At 42.3% G+C, this 14,941-nt stretch overlaps 1 protein-coding gene across 1 annotated transcript; it reads left to right on the top strand.

Moving 5' to 3' along the window:
* The first annotated feature begins 5,903 nt into the window (after nt 1-5,903).
* On the top strand, nt 5,904-13,084 carry LOC145470664 (uncharacterized). Its single transcript, XM_081454487.1, has 4 exons — nt 5,904-6,388; nt 8,691-9,005; nt 10,414-10,659; nt 12,762-13,084. Exons 1-4 carry the CDS (start codon nt 6,052-6,054, stop codon nt 13,082-13,084), a joined length of 1,221 nt encoding a protein of 406 aa, XP_081310613.1. The 5' UTR covers nt 5,904-6,051.
* Nucleotides 13,085-14,941: the final 1,857 nt, after the last annotated feature.

Below are 14,941 nucleotides of genomic sequence, written 5' to 3' on the forward strand. Positions count from 1 at the left end.
GATACTAATAAAAGAAAACAATAACATCATGTTTAAATCGGCCTTAGAAAGCCTTGTGCATTAAACACTGTAACCAACTGAAATGCTCTGCAAAAGTACATAATAAAGCCAAAGTAAAAAAGCACAAGGTAGAGTCAGTGTCTTATTTCAGCACTCGTAATCTTTTAGCCACACTGGCGGGCGGCGATCACGCACTGGACGACCTTCAGTGTGTGGCCCAGAAACTACTGGTGATGATGGTATCATTGGCTGTGGCAGCTCAGCTGGGCTCGACTCAACCAGTTCAGTAGGATCCGTCAGCTCGAGGTTTGTCTCCACTGACTCTGGTAACTCCTCGGGTGTTGCTCTGAGCCATTTGCGGTTCCGACGATAATGCTTTCCATTCACCTCAACCAAGTAGGAACGGGCCCCCTCCTCTCCAATGACGCGCCCCAGTGACCATTCCTTCTCGCGTGGTAATCGCATTCTAATGGCATCACCGTCGTGCAATTTTGGCAGTTCATGCGAGTGGCGATCATAGTAGTGTTTCTGTTTCTGCTTCCACATCTTGATCTTTTCGGGGACATCAGTTATCACCTCTGGAGTTAACAATTTCTTGGCTACTGGGAGACGGGTGCGTGTTCGCCTACCATATAGTAACTGAACAGGAGAAGCATTCATACCCTCAGTTGGTGTGTTGCGCCACTCAAGTAACGCCAGCAGAGGATCACGCTTATCAGCTCGGGCTTTGGTCAGCAATGATTTGCAGGTCTTAACTGCATTTTCAACACGACCATTACTTTGTGCGTGATAAGGGCTTGATGTGACGTAGTGAAAGTCCCATTCCTCATTGAAGGTCTTGAAGTCTTCACTGTTGAAGGGAGGCCCATTGTCACTGATAACGGTCACAGGAATACCATGCCTGGAAAACCACGTCTTTAGAACGGTGATCACACGGGTGCTGGTGGTGCTACTCATATCTTGCACTTCAAAATAACCAGAGTAGTAATCAACGGCTATCAAAAATGACTGCCCGTCCAGCACAAATAGATCAACTCCAACTTTCTCCCAAGGCAAATTAGGCACATCATGAGGCTTTAATGGCTCTTTACATTGTTCGGGCTGATAACGGTTACAGATTCCACACCTTGACAGGTGATCTTTGAGCTGGGCTGTGATCCCAGGCTAGTAAACAGAGTCGCGGGCACGACGCAATGTTCCTTCTATTCCAATATGTGATTCATGCAGGCTCTTTACAACGCCAGGACGCTCTTTAAATGGTATCACAAGGCGATGACCCTTGTATACCATTCCATCGTCCGTGGTCAGCTCATCACGGCTGTTCCAATACAGCTCAATTACTTGCCTCCGACGCCTGTCATATTTGTGAGCTTCTGCTAGGGTCTCTGGCCAACCTTCAAGGAGAACATCAGATAGAATCTCCAATTCTTCGTCCTTGGCAGTCTCCTCACGCAGCTTTTCCAGACGAGTAGGGGAGACACTTAGATCTTCATCATGTTTAATCTGTTCTAACTCAAAAGCAAACAGTTGTTCTCTGCTAGAACGGACGTCACTGTCCTGGGTCTGACACTCATTTTCCAAGTATGCACGACTTAATGTGTCAGCCAAGAACATGGTCTCTCCTTTCTTGTATTCCACTTGGATGTCATAGTTCTGCAGGCGGAGGCGCATGCGTTGGAGGCGTTTTGTCGGACTGTCGATGGGCTTCCTGAATATCGTTTCCAGCGGCTTGTGGTCTGACTGCACAATTACATTGCTCCTTCCAAAGATGTACTCATCAAATTTCTCACACACATAAACTATGGCGAGTAGCTCGTTTTCAATCTGAGCATAGTTTTGTTCAGTTTGAGTCATCACACGAGAGCTGTAAGCCACTGGGCGCTCCTCTTGCAACAGAGCTTTGCCATTCCGCTTTGGGAAGCGTCGCATTGAATGACCACTGGCTTATTCATGTCAAAGTAGGCAAGTACAGGTGCAGATACAATCATTTCCTTGACACGGGCCACAGCATCTGCATGACTTTTCAGCCAACACCACTCAGCATCCTTTTCAGTGAGTCTTCTCAGGACCTCTGTTTCTTCGGATAGACGTGGGAGGAACTTTGCCAAGTAGTTTACCATGCCAAGAAACCTGCGTAAGGACTGAACATCACTGGGGTTTGGCATTCCCACAATGGCCTCTACCTTGAGCGGATCTGGTTTCAGTCCCTCGGGGGTTAGAACGTGTCCGATGAAAGGAACTTCTTGCTGTCTCAGTCGAGCTTTCTTCTTGTTCAACTTCAGGTTTCTCTCACGGCAGCGCTCTAGGAAGGCACGCACATTCCGGTCATGATCTGCCTGCCACTCAGCAGGTGTGTTGCCAAATCCAACGATCACAAGATCATCTGCAATGACCTCTACTCCTTTAAGCCCCTCAATGTACTCTCGCATTTTGCGCTGCCAAACTTCCGGTGCACTATTGATGCCAAATGGCATTCGCTTCCAACGGTAACGCCCGAACGGGGTGTTAAATGTTGTTAAAGTACTAGACTCATCATCAAGTTCTACTTGCCAGAAACCATTACTGGCATCAAAAACACTGAAGAGTTTCGCCCCGTTCAGCCTAGTTGCAATTTCTTCAATTGTGGGCATCGGGAAATGTTCACGCTTTATGGCAAGATTCAGAACCCTGGGATCTAAACAGATTCGTAACTTGGTTTCCCCCTCAGCTTCAGTGGATGGCTTGCTCACTACTAGCATACTTGACACCCAGTCAGTAGGTTGGTCGACTTGTTCGATTATGTTGGCAGCTGCCATTTCTTCGAGTTTCCTCTGAACTCGCTCAGTCATCGCAACAGGTAGACGCCGCGGAGGATGTACTACAGGTCTGATGGACTCGTCTGTTACGATGTGGTATTGTCCGTCCAACTTTCCAAGGCCTTCAAATACATCGTCATACTCTTCCCGCAATGGTTTTGCGTCTGTCTTCAGTACATTGACGCTTGGATCTCGGTCGCTGTCAAGAATCTTTATCAACTTCATTTCCAGCATTGTCTGCTTGGACAGTATGGGCTCATACCCATGGCCCCTGACTACATTGACTTCTGTTTTGTGTGCGTTTCCTTTGCGGGAGACATACACTGTGGCTTTGCCCTCGATGGGTTGCTCATCTCCATTAGCTAAGACCAGGACTGACTTTCCGAGTGCATTGAGGAATTTCAAGTGTAAATCGCCTGTCGCCCTCTTGCAGACATCCAAGGGCAAAAGATTGCATTCAGCCCCAGTGTCCATCAAGAAAGTTACATCATGACCTGAAAGGGCCTTAGACTCCTTTGATACAGTGAGGGTCACCATCTCACGACCTCCGTTACCAACGCCTGCAGCACTTAAATAGAATCGCTCTTGGACAGTAGACACCTTGCTTTTTGCTGGGCACTTGACAACAAAATGATTCTTTTTTTTACAATATGTACATATCTGACCAAAGGCAGGACAGCTGCGTCTTTCGTGGTTCCGACCAAAGAATCTGCAGTCCTTGATCCAGCCACCGCTGACAGATGGGAGATTTTCTGACTGCTCTTTCTCTTTCTCTTTCTCTTTCACAGCACTCAATCCGGACTCAGCAGACATAACTTTCATTTGCACGGCCGTACTCTCGGCAGCACGAGCGATATCTATAGCTTTCTCAAGGGTCAATTTCTTCTCTTTGAGCAAATTTTCAAGTACCTTGCCAGTTTTGGTACCTGTCACCAGTCGATCCCGGAGAAGCTGATCGGGTGTGATTGACTCGAAATCACAATTTGCTGCAATTTGGCGAAGCTCCGTCAAATATTGGTCAACAGTTTCAGATTCCCCCTCATCCCGCGTAAAGAAAAGAAAACGTTCGTAAATAGTGTTTTCCCTGGGAATGCAATACTCTGCAAACTTGCTTACAACCGAAGCGATTTTCTTCGCCTCGTCTGGCGAGGCCCATGTAAAAGTTTGAAACACCTTGTTCGCTTCTTTTCCGATTACCGCCAAAAGGGTCGCTACTTGGCGCGCTTCTTCCTCTTTATCTAGCTTCGTAGCCAACCTGTAATTATTCCAAGCAGAGGCCCAAGTTCGCCAATTCGACGCTGTCGAGCCATCGTTTAGCTCGAGTATGTCAGGAGGAGGTATTTGGAAATTCGCCACTGTTGTCAAACTTGAAATCGGACTTGTCGAAGGAAGCTGTTCCCTATCTTCACCACTGCGTTCGTTCATAAATTCGGCGACTTCTGCCACAAATCATTCAGTTTTCTTGTAGTGTGGATTCGGGAAACTTCTGACACCATGTAACGACAAGTGGATAGACAAACAGTGTCCGCAAAACAACTTATTTAATGCACTAAGCAGCAACGACGAAAACTACAACATGGCCGACCACATGAGCCCGCTGTCACGTGGTCCACGAGGCGGGAACTGGACTTGTAACTCGTGTACGCATAATCGTTACAGGCATGAGTGAGTGAGTGAGAGTATTGAAAGTAACACGAGAAACAAAAAAAAATAATTGAGCCACAACCCCCGGGCATTTGAACAACTGGTTTGTTCCAGCCGTAGGGCATTTCCAGGTTGTTTCCAAAATAACCTAATTCCCGGGCGTAGGCCTATGAGGGGAGGGAGGAGCATGGGCACAGCTGGAATTGACTAATGCAGTTCTCTCTTGAGCGTAAGATTTAATGCATCGACTCGGTCTAAACAGGCAAATGGTGTTATGATTATGCGAGCCTCTATTGTCACAATTCTCAAGTGAAAAGTAACGGTTATTGTCCATTGAAATGCCTTATCACATTTCCATGTTTATGTTGAGGAGAAAAAGAAAGAAATATGCGCGCCGTCACTAATAAGCGCCCGCTCTTCAATTAGCATCCTCCCTCGAGTTACCAAAAGTATGAAATAAGCGCCCGCGTCACTAAAATCGAAGCATGAGTTATTTGCTTCGTAGAAGAACAGATTATATTATATATATTTTAGCACTTTTTAGAATTTTTCTATCATCTTTTGTTTGCATTCGTGTCTCTTAGGAATTCTCAGTTTATATTTACATTTGTACCCCTTTTATTCACTCAGTTGACTTGATAATGACGTTAAGCGAACGTCGAAACGTCGTTGTTGTTTTTAAACCAAAATGGTTTTACGTTTTCCATATTGTCGCAGTGTTTTATAGTTAAATATTTCCTGTTATGCAAATAATCAATCGTTTAATTGATGAACGATATATGAAAAAGAACATATCACTGTTAACCTTTTCAGTTCAAAATGTTAATTCTTCTTACTGAGAGCCACACAGTTCTTTTAATGCCAATTCAAAGAGTTTGAAGGTAGATCAGGACAGTTTCACTTGGATGATAATTTTCTGTTTTGTCATAACCTGTTTACTTGATAATGTACTGGCATTGTGATGAGAAATTAGATCTTGATCACTCTCAAGATATAAAGAAGATTTTGAGCAAACCAAAAAAAACGACTTTAATACTTTTTATTATATGGCTAACTCCTTGAGCGAGCAAGATGAACAACATCCTGCGCTGATTGGTTACGCGAGCGGGCAAGATGGTGCTATTTTCCTTAAGGACTGTGAAGGTCAATTGGCTTGGCTTAAACGGGCTTTGAATCAGTTTTTTGCCGCCCATTACTTTCCTTGGTCAAATGGATGAAAAATTTACATCATTTAGAGGTTTGGGGTAATTGCTTGCCATGATGTATTTTTAGTAAAATCGATATTATCATAAAAACGCGGATTAACAGATAAGCTCGATTTCATAGTGAAACTGAAAAAGACAGTTGAAGAGACTGCCGATTTTTGTGTGACGTTGTCGTAATCAGAAATTATAAAAACTGATAGTTACTTTATTGGCGACACCAACATGGCGTCTCCACACAAAGCTCTACCTGCAAATTTGAGAGAAATATTTCTCGAATAACACAGGGATGAAGAAACATACAGGTCTAAATCTTTGCGAGGTTGTATATTTAAGCAATAGACCACAAGTTTTTGTGGTTTATAAATCAATAATCTATCATATCTCAGATTCTTGACTTAATTTATTGAATGGTTAAAATCTTTATTATTGGTGGCATGACAGTGAAAACCAGCAGTGCGACCGTAGTTGCTTTGACCTTTTGTCTCTCGTACCCAGGCGGTCTCGCAACATCTGCAATTCTTGGCGGCCTCGATCACAACAAATACTTGGGGAAGCTGATAACTTACTTAGATCCAGCTCTTCCGAGCGTATCGCGGAGTTACTTTGTACGGTGCTGGCATGCAAGGACAGAGGGCTCAGCTGCGTCCACATTCCACAGCAACTGTGATGGAAAGGGACCCACAGTGACCATCATTAGAGTTGGCCAATACATATTTGGTGGATACACTGACGTGTCCTGGCACAGTAAGTATCAAAGGACCTAACTATCACAAGGAGCTTGACAAAACCTTGCTCCATTATCTTGTAATAGGGCCAAAAAAAAAAAACCCCTCAATTTTAACTTTTGTTTAACCATTGGTCTTACTCTTTTCTTGTTTAAGAAATACCTGTATATGTACGTATTTCAGCTTTGGAACCGATATTAACACGATTTTTGATGTTGCGCGACTTTGCTGTTTCGCATAATCGACCTCAAATCGCATCCGGTTACTTAATTCATAGGGAAAATCCTCGATTTCTCTGAAGATCTTTCGCAGCTACCCTGCGAGCACAGTCGCTTCGATCTCATTTGCAGCTAAAAGTATCGTGATTGTTCGTCCACACACCCGCGTAGGGCTGCGAGAACCCGATCTAGTGGCCCTGAGTCGTGTAAAGCAGACTAGCTTTCGTCTTGGGCAAACTTTTTCGGTTTCAATTAGGCGACGAAAAGTTCCCAAGCTAGAGTGGCTCAATTCAGAATGAGTAAACAAAGTAAACAAAGCGCCAACAAAGAGACTTCTTTGTTTTTGTAACTACCAAGTATTTCGAAAAGTTATTCGAGATTGAGATACAAAAGAAGTAAAAATTAAGAACGATTCACTTGGTTTTTCTCAATTTTCTGGAATTTTGCTTTATGGATATTAGACGGCATTTGGAAATTAAGAAATTTAGCGAAACTTAGGGAAAGGTCAAGTCAAGTAACATTCTAATTACTATCTTACCAGTCTGCTCTGGTCGGCGCGTCCAGAGGACTGACTGAGCGGAGAAACGAACGAACTTTACTAACGTGTCTAAAAGCATCTAGGCAACTAACTTAATTGAACTTACCTTACCTTAAGGAAATGGCGAGGACTTATGGTAGCACTCTTCAGAAAGCTAGCGTAGCGAGTTCAAATAGAGTAAATAGCGAGTTTTAGCAACCATAGCAGCACGACCCCGAACTGTCGATTGAAAAACGAATTTACATTTTACCTACGAAACTCGGGTTAAATCAGTTATACTTAAGGTTGTCTCTTACTGGCAGAACTATCTCAGAACTGAATAATTCTGCGAGGCAGCGTTAATTTCGAATAAGAAATTTGAAAAATCATGTGGCTGTGTGGTTCACGTTCTCCAGACTAACCTGAATTTGACCATTTCACGTTCTTATTTTGCAAAGAATGGCAAAGAAATGTATCAAGATTTATAACGTACGTGCACAGCAATTGCATTGCTAAACTTAGGCTAAGTTTACACGAACGCGGTTTCAAATCCACACGGCTATTTTCTTTCAAAACCATATCAAAAAGTATACGGTTTCGAAGCCTTCACACGAAAACAATTTGTCCGCCTTTTTGGCTGTTACGTCATGGCCGCGACATGTTTTGTTGCCAGAGATCTGGAGACGATTATACCTTGAAGCGTCGCCATTTTGTTTCAGAGGTGGCGAAGCGTAAAGATGTCAGTAATTTGGTTTGGACTGACGACGAGGTGGAGCTTCTTTTGAGAATAACGAACGAATAAAAAGTCGCTAAAAGTGCAAAAAATGTCGATTGGGAGTCCGTACATCAAGCGATACAGTGTGATATTTTCGCGCCAAACGGAAGCAGTTTTCAAAAAGACACGGTTACCCCCGTTTACACGGCACATGAAACCGTATCGTTTTCAAAACGCTCCACTTTCGACAGCGTTTTAGAAAGATGCGGTTTCATTTATTATTCCATCGTCGCCTTTTAAACGGAAGGCGTAACCGCATCGAAAAAGATGCGGTTACAAATGAAACCGGACGGGGCTTTACAGGCACTTTTGTTTTTTTCAGGCTTACAATAAGACAATGTTTAACCGACAATGATGCTGACAGAACAAAACTTAGTTGCATCCTATTCTACCTAACCTGAGTCGTGAATCTGAGTTAGGAATATTTTCCATAAGATGTCCTGTTGTATACCACCAAAAGCTTCCAGAAAGATGATCTCTCTGTCAGTCTTCAGACGTCTCCCTTGCTTATCAGTCTTGCTCCAACTAAAACACTTTTTCGACTATAGAAAGAGTTTCCACCTAGAACGTCGCGATCCCATTTCACGCATTTGAAAATTCAGGCGTCACCAAGGTATATCACGCTTAAAGCCGTTGCCAACAGATTCGATCCTCTCGCTGCCTATTTATTTGATTTATTTATTTCTTTATTTATTTATTGTGGTTGTTTCTTTTCTTCTAAAGATTACTTTATAGTATATGATAGCTTTATTTCTTTTTTTTTTTTCAACCGAAATACTTAGAATTTGTAAAACTTTTGCTTTCTTTTCAGGTTCTTGCAGCGGTTACTCCACAGCCAGTAAAGCTTTCCTGTTCTCGCTTTACAACAAAGATGGATATAATCCTGTCAAGTTGACTCAGTATCAAAATCAACAATACGCAATGTATCACTGCTCCAACCGCGGACCCACGTTTGGTGGTGGCCATGGCATCTACATATCGGACAACGCTTTGAGCAACTCAAATTCGTATACAGAGTGCGGCTATACATACTCCGTTCCTTCAGGATATTCAACTGGTAACTGTGGGTTTTTCACCGGAAGCTATGGGTTCACTCCTACTGACATTGAGGTGTTCTACGAAATAGGTGATTAAAAACAGAACATGCTAACTCTCTTTAATGCCGTAATGATTCGATTTAGCGCACTCTTTCTGTAAGACCAAAATCCGCGATTTTTCCTACCCTATTTATGACCTGAAAAAGTAGGTTCTTCTAAAAAGAATACCTAGTTCAAGACTAGAGTGCAAACACCATACCCTATTTATGACCAGAACGGTTAAAAACCCTACCCTTTCAGGCCGCACATACCTATATAACCCATAAAAGGGAGTCTCCCCCTCCTCCCCGGACTTACAAGAAGTGCCCTCATTGCGAAAGTGACATTGAAGACATTGGCATCGAAGAGATGATAGTAAAGACTGACTAGACAAGTAAATAATGCATCAGTTAATTCCATATGTAACCATTACCCCGGGAAAGAGTGGAGGATTTTCCCCGTGTCAATTCCGGGTGTTGGGCATCAGCCTTACACAATTACCCCAGGGCATTTGACCATCGCGCTTTTTCACCTTACATGCGGCATTGTCGATACGGTAAGTTTCGTACTGGATACTGCTAGACAGAATATAAATGAGACTCTAGATCCTACGGAGTGACCTATAATGTCTTCACCGTTACGGCAAAAAAAGACCAAGCTAGGACTTGATTTGGCATGAATTAGCTTCGATCAGAAACGAAGAAAAAAGAAAACAAATTGAGCCACTACCCCGGGGCATTTGAACAACTGGTTTGTTCCAGCCATAGGGCATTTCCAGGTTGTTCTCAGAAAACCTAATTCCCGGGAGTAGGACTTGGGGTGGGGGGTATGGGCACAGCTGGAATTGACTATCGCATTTCTCTTCTGAGCGTAAGATTGAAAACATCGACTTGGTCTAAACGAGCAAATGGTGTTATGACTATGCGAACCTCTATTCTTACAATTTTCAAGTAAAAAAGTGACTATTGTTGTCCATTGAAATGCCTTATCACATTTCCATGTTTATGTTGAAGAGAAAAGAAAGACATAAGCGTCTCGTCCCTAATAAGCGCCCGCTCTCCAATTAGCACCCTCCCTTGAGTTACCGAAAGTATGAAATAAGCGCCCGGGTCACTAAATCGAGCCATGAGATATTTGCTGATATGCAAGTAACCAATCGTTTAATTCAAGAACGAAATGAAAAAGAACATATCACTAGCACTGTTAACCTTTTCAGTTCAAACTGTTAATTCCTCTTACTGAGAGCCATACAGTTGTGAGAATATGCTGGTAAATCAAGACGGTTCCACTTAGCTGATGATTTTAACTATTCTCATTACCTGTTTGCTTGATAATGTATTGGTATTGTGATGAGAAATTAGATCTTGCTCACCCTAGGGATTTAATGGATTAAGCAAACGTCAAAGAGACGACTTTAATACTTTAACATACCGGTTTTATACTCTTTCCTCTATCCAGGTCTAAGTGTGTCCGTCATTCTCGACGGTCTCGATTACAACCAATACTTGGGGAAGTTGTTGTCCTTCTTAGACCCAGTCCTTCTGAGTCCAGGGCGGGATCGATTTGTGCGTTGTTGGCATGCCAAGACAGACGGCTCGGCTGCATCGACATTCCACAGCAACTGTGACGGAAAGGGACCCACCGTGACCATCATTAAGTCCGGCAATTACATATTTGGTGGATATACTGACGTGTCCTGGCACAGTAAGTATCATTCTACTACTAGTATACTAATGTAAATGCTGTAATCTGAGTGGCTGAGCTATTAAACACTATCCGAAGTTGTGAATGAACATCTAGAAACAAATGAATAATCCAATTCCTGAGAAGACTAAAAGGATTGCATTTACGGTTTCTTGAATTTAAAAAGCTCGAAATTTGTAAGTGTTAATTACGATGTACACAACTGCAAATGTCAAATTGACAATTAAGTCCGCACGAATTCTCTTACGGGTGCAGTTTAATGCTAAGACCGGAAATAATTGGAATGGTTATTTGAAAGAAATTTCAGTTAGAATTCTACTAAAGCAATTAGATTATGACCTCGAGAGTTCTATTTAAACAATAGAGTGTTTCTGCCGAGGAACTATCGGCTGATAGTTGCCCCGAGGAAATTTGATGTTCTTAAAACAAATATTTGCCCGAGAAGCGAAGCTTCGAGGGCAAATATGCTAGTTTTAAGAACATCAAATTTCCAAGGGCCAACTATCAGACCGATAGTTCCGAGACATACACACTCTATTGTCTTTATTGTTCACCACTTAATTTTCTTCCGCGCGCCAGTTCAAAAATCATATTGAATTATTTTCAACTTTTTTAGATGAAAGCCGTGAAAGCCAAATGTAAAATTTGAAAAAGAAAACAAATAAAATCCCTCTTAATACAAATTCAATTGTTTATTTTCTGTAAGCCCGCTTGTTTACAGAAATATTTTCACGGACGAGTACTATCCATCCGGGTATTTTCCGCGGACGGGCACTATGGGCTGATAGTGTCTCTCCGCGGATGAACACTATCGCGTCACGTGATCAATTTAAACCAATCAGAATCGGAGAAAATTTGGTGGTGAACTATAAGAGGTGATAGTTGATTCGGCCTTTGGCCTCATGAACTATCACCTCAAAGAAATCTCGAGCTCATAATCTAATTGTTAATTAGAACTATCGTCCCCTTAAGACTTAAAGACTTAAGACTTAAAGGGGTAGTGTGTCGGCGGATATACTCTGTTTTAATAAGTATGACCCGGAGCTTGTTATAAAGGTGCTAATTTGGGGAGCAGGGATGGCGCATTGGTGAGAGCGCTCGCCTCCCACCAATGTGGCCCGGGTTCGATTCCAGCACGGTGCCATATGTGGGTTGAGTTTGTTGTTGGTTCTCGCCTTGCTCCGAGGATTTTCTGCGGGTTCTTCGATTTTCCTCCCTCCACAAAAACCAGCATCTCTAAATTCCAATTCAACCAGGATAGATGACCCGCATAAAAACCAGCTAAGGCTGATGCGGCGTCCTCTCTAAATACTGTAATTTAATCTCTTGCACTGATAAGACGAAAAAAAGTGCGAAATTGGTTCAAGCCAGTACCCAATGTTTGTTCTCAGTCCTTTGTATAGAACCGCCAGGCTTCCAAACTACGGCAGTTGGCTGTAGTTAGATACGACCGTTTGGTTTCCTAGGCTTCCAAAAAGATAATGCTGACAGAATAAGACCCAGTTGCATCATATTTCACAAAATCGGAGTAGTGAAGCTGAGTTCGGAGAATTTTCTATAGTATGTCCTGTTATAAACCGTCAAAAAGTTACAGAAAGTCGATCTCTTTGTCAGTTTGCGGGCTTTTCACTTGCTTATCAGTCTCGCCCCAACTAAAACACTTCTTCGGCTTTAAAAACAGTTATCTCACCGGCTGTAACCCAGAACGTCGCGATCTCATTTCATGCATTTGAAAATTCAGACGTCACAAGAAGGTATATAAATTCACTAATTTCTTTCGTGTTGGAGCTGTTTTCAATCGAGTGTCGTAAAACCAAACCAGTGACTTATCATTTAGACTACTCAGCCAATCTCAAACCGAGAAAAACCAAAACCAAAGTGATTTCCTGATTACCAGTCGACTCACGATCAAAAACTGCTCTATCACGCATAACGCAAATTGAACGCTTTTGCCAACAGATCGGATGCTCTCGCTGAATACTTATTTTTGTTGCTGTAGTTGCTCTGTTCCAAAGAACTCTATATACAATATGGTTTCTGTATATATGTTTCTTTTTTCAACCGAAATGCTTAGAATTGTTAAACTTTTGTTTTCATTTCAGGTTCTTGCAGTTGGTCCTCAGCCAGTAAAGCTTTCCTGTTCTCGCTTTACAACAAAGATGGATATAATCCTGTCAAGCTGACTCAGTATCAATATCAGAGTTACGCAATGTACCACTGTTCCAGCTACGGACCCACTTTTGGTAATGGCCATGGCATCCAAATATCGGACAACGCTTTGAGCAACTCAAATTCGTATACTCGTTGCGGCAATACATACTCCGTTCCTTCAGGATATTCAACTGGTCAGAACTGTGGGTTTTTCACTGGAGGTTATAGTTTCACTCCTGCTGACATTGAAGTGTTCTACGAAATAGGTGATTAAAAACAGAACATGCTAACTCTCTTTTAATACTGTAATAATTCGATTTAGTGCACTCTTTCCAACAAGCGCCGCGTTACAACCGCCTTAAAAGTGTTTTACGAAATAGGTGATGGAGAACAGAACATGTTAACTCTCTTTTAGTACCTTTTCTCCTCTGTACTTGGAGGAGAACCAGTGGGAGCAGTTTAGTCTTTCTAACTTTTACACTAGTTCGGGCAATCTCGCTGCAAGCGGCTACAAGCCGTAAATAACTGTAGCTCCTTTCAAATTCAACTCAGCATTTCGCATTTTCATCCGCAAGCGGCTCCTGGTTTCGTAATTTCCATTGAAAAAGTGCACGCTTTCATGAGTCACAATACGGCCGAATTCCTCTGGACTACAAACCTCTACATGCCTTTAGATTCTTATTTGAAAATTAACTAAAAAGCGAACTTTGAAGGCATCGTTCTTCTCTCGAAAGCCGCTCGAAACTACTCGAAACTGAAAGCTTAGCTGAAGTCCAGTTTGTGATTGACAGCTGTTGCTTCGTTAGCCAATCAAATTATTTGAACAATTCTAACAAGGATTGTGATTGCCTTATTTTAGCGTGCTTTATCAGAGAACAGAGCACGGCTGAGGCCACTTTTACTCGTTTGGAAAATAAAGTTTGATTTGAAAATTCAGCCGAATGCGTGGGAAAAATATTGGAATCTTTATCATAAAACAAATAAAGAAGCCTCGACTGGGCTCTGTCCTGTTGTAAAGCACTTAGGAAGTGGTAGAGCACTCAAGAAGTGGGGAAAAACACTCGACTTCGTCTCGTGTTTTCCCCTACACTTCTTTCGTGCTCTACCGCTTCCTGTGTGCTTTATAACAGAACTGAGCACAGTTCTGTTAGTTAACTTTATTTGTTAACTAATACACGTCCCCTATTCCAACAAGAAGCACCATTGCAAAAGTGACATTAAAGACATTGGTATCGTAAACACTGATTAGACGAGTGAATGATGTAGTCCGCTTTCTAATCTGAGCGTAATATTACCAAAGACATTAAATTGGACTTATCAAGCCCTGCTTGTTAAGTTGTCGCGTCATTTTACTCGTTATTCTTCAACCACATTCCACTGATTATTTCATTAACAGAAATACATAAGCGCACCGTTCCTAAACAGTGCGCGCCCTCCAATAAGCGCAATTCAATTCAATCGATCTCAATCCACGGATTGAGTTCGATTGGGTTCGATTGCGTTCGATTTCCAAACGTTCGATTGACTATGCTGTGTATGTTAGTTGGGAGGTAATCGCGCCGGCCACACTATTAGCTACTATTGGGTCACAGGTATGAAAGCACGGCTCAACAGCTTTCATTTGAATGGTCATACACTAGTATTTGATCCAAACGCAAAAGTTAGAACCACCTTGTACAGCATATACATGTAGTAAACAGTACCAGATGAAAGTACCGCTCAATAGCTTTCATTTGAATGGTTACACACTAGGGTTTCATCCCCAGACTTAAAAGTTAGAACCACCTTGTACAGCATATAACAGTACCACATGAAAGTACGCTCAATAGCTTTCATTTGAGTGATCACACACCAGGGTTTCTCTCCAGACTTGTTAGAACCACCTTGTACAGTATAATAAACAGTACCACATGAAAGTACTGCTCAATAGCTTTCATTTGAATGGTCACACACTAAGGTTTCATCCACAGACTTAAACGTTAGAACCACCTTGTACAGCATAATAAACAGTACCACATGAAAGTACGCTCAATAGCTTTCATTTGAATGGTCACACACTAAGGTTTCATCCACAGACTTAGACGTTAGAACCACCTTGTATAGTATGGTGAACGTACCACATAAAATTACT

This window comes from Orbicella franksi, chromosome 15 (assembly GCF_964199315.1).
Source record: "Orbicella franksi chromosome 15, jaOrbFran1.1, whole genome shotgun sequence".
Lineage (NCBI taxonomy): Eukaryota > Metazoa > Cnidaria > Anthozoa > Scleractinia > Merulinidae > Orbicella > Orbicella franksi.

Excerpts from the sequence above, each read along its gene's own strand:
- LOC145470664 (XM_081454487.1), top strand. The coding sequence starts at position 6,052 with ATGGTTAAAATCTTTATTATTGGTGGCATGACAGTGAAAACCAGCAGT. Across the intron at positions 6,389-8,690 it reads CACTGACGTGTCCTGGCACA|GTTCTTGCAGCGGTTACTCC; the intron begins GTAAGTATCAAA and ends CTTTCTTTTCAG. Across the intron at positions 9,006-10,413 it reads TGAGGTGTTCTACGAAATAG|GTCTAAGTGTGTCCGTCATT; the intron begins GTGATTAAAAAC and ends TCCTCTATCCAG.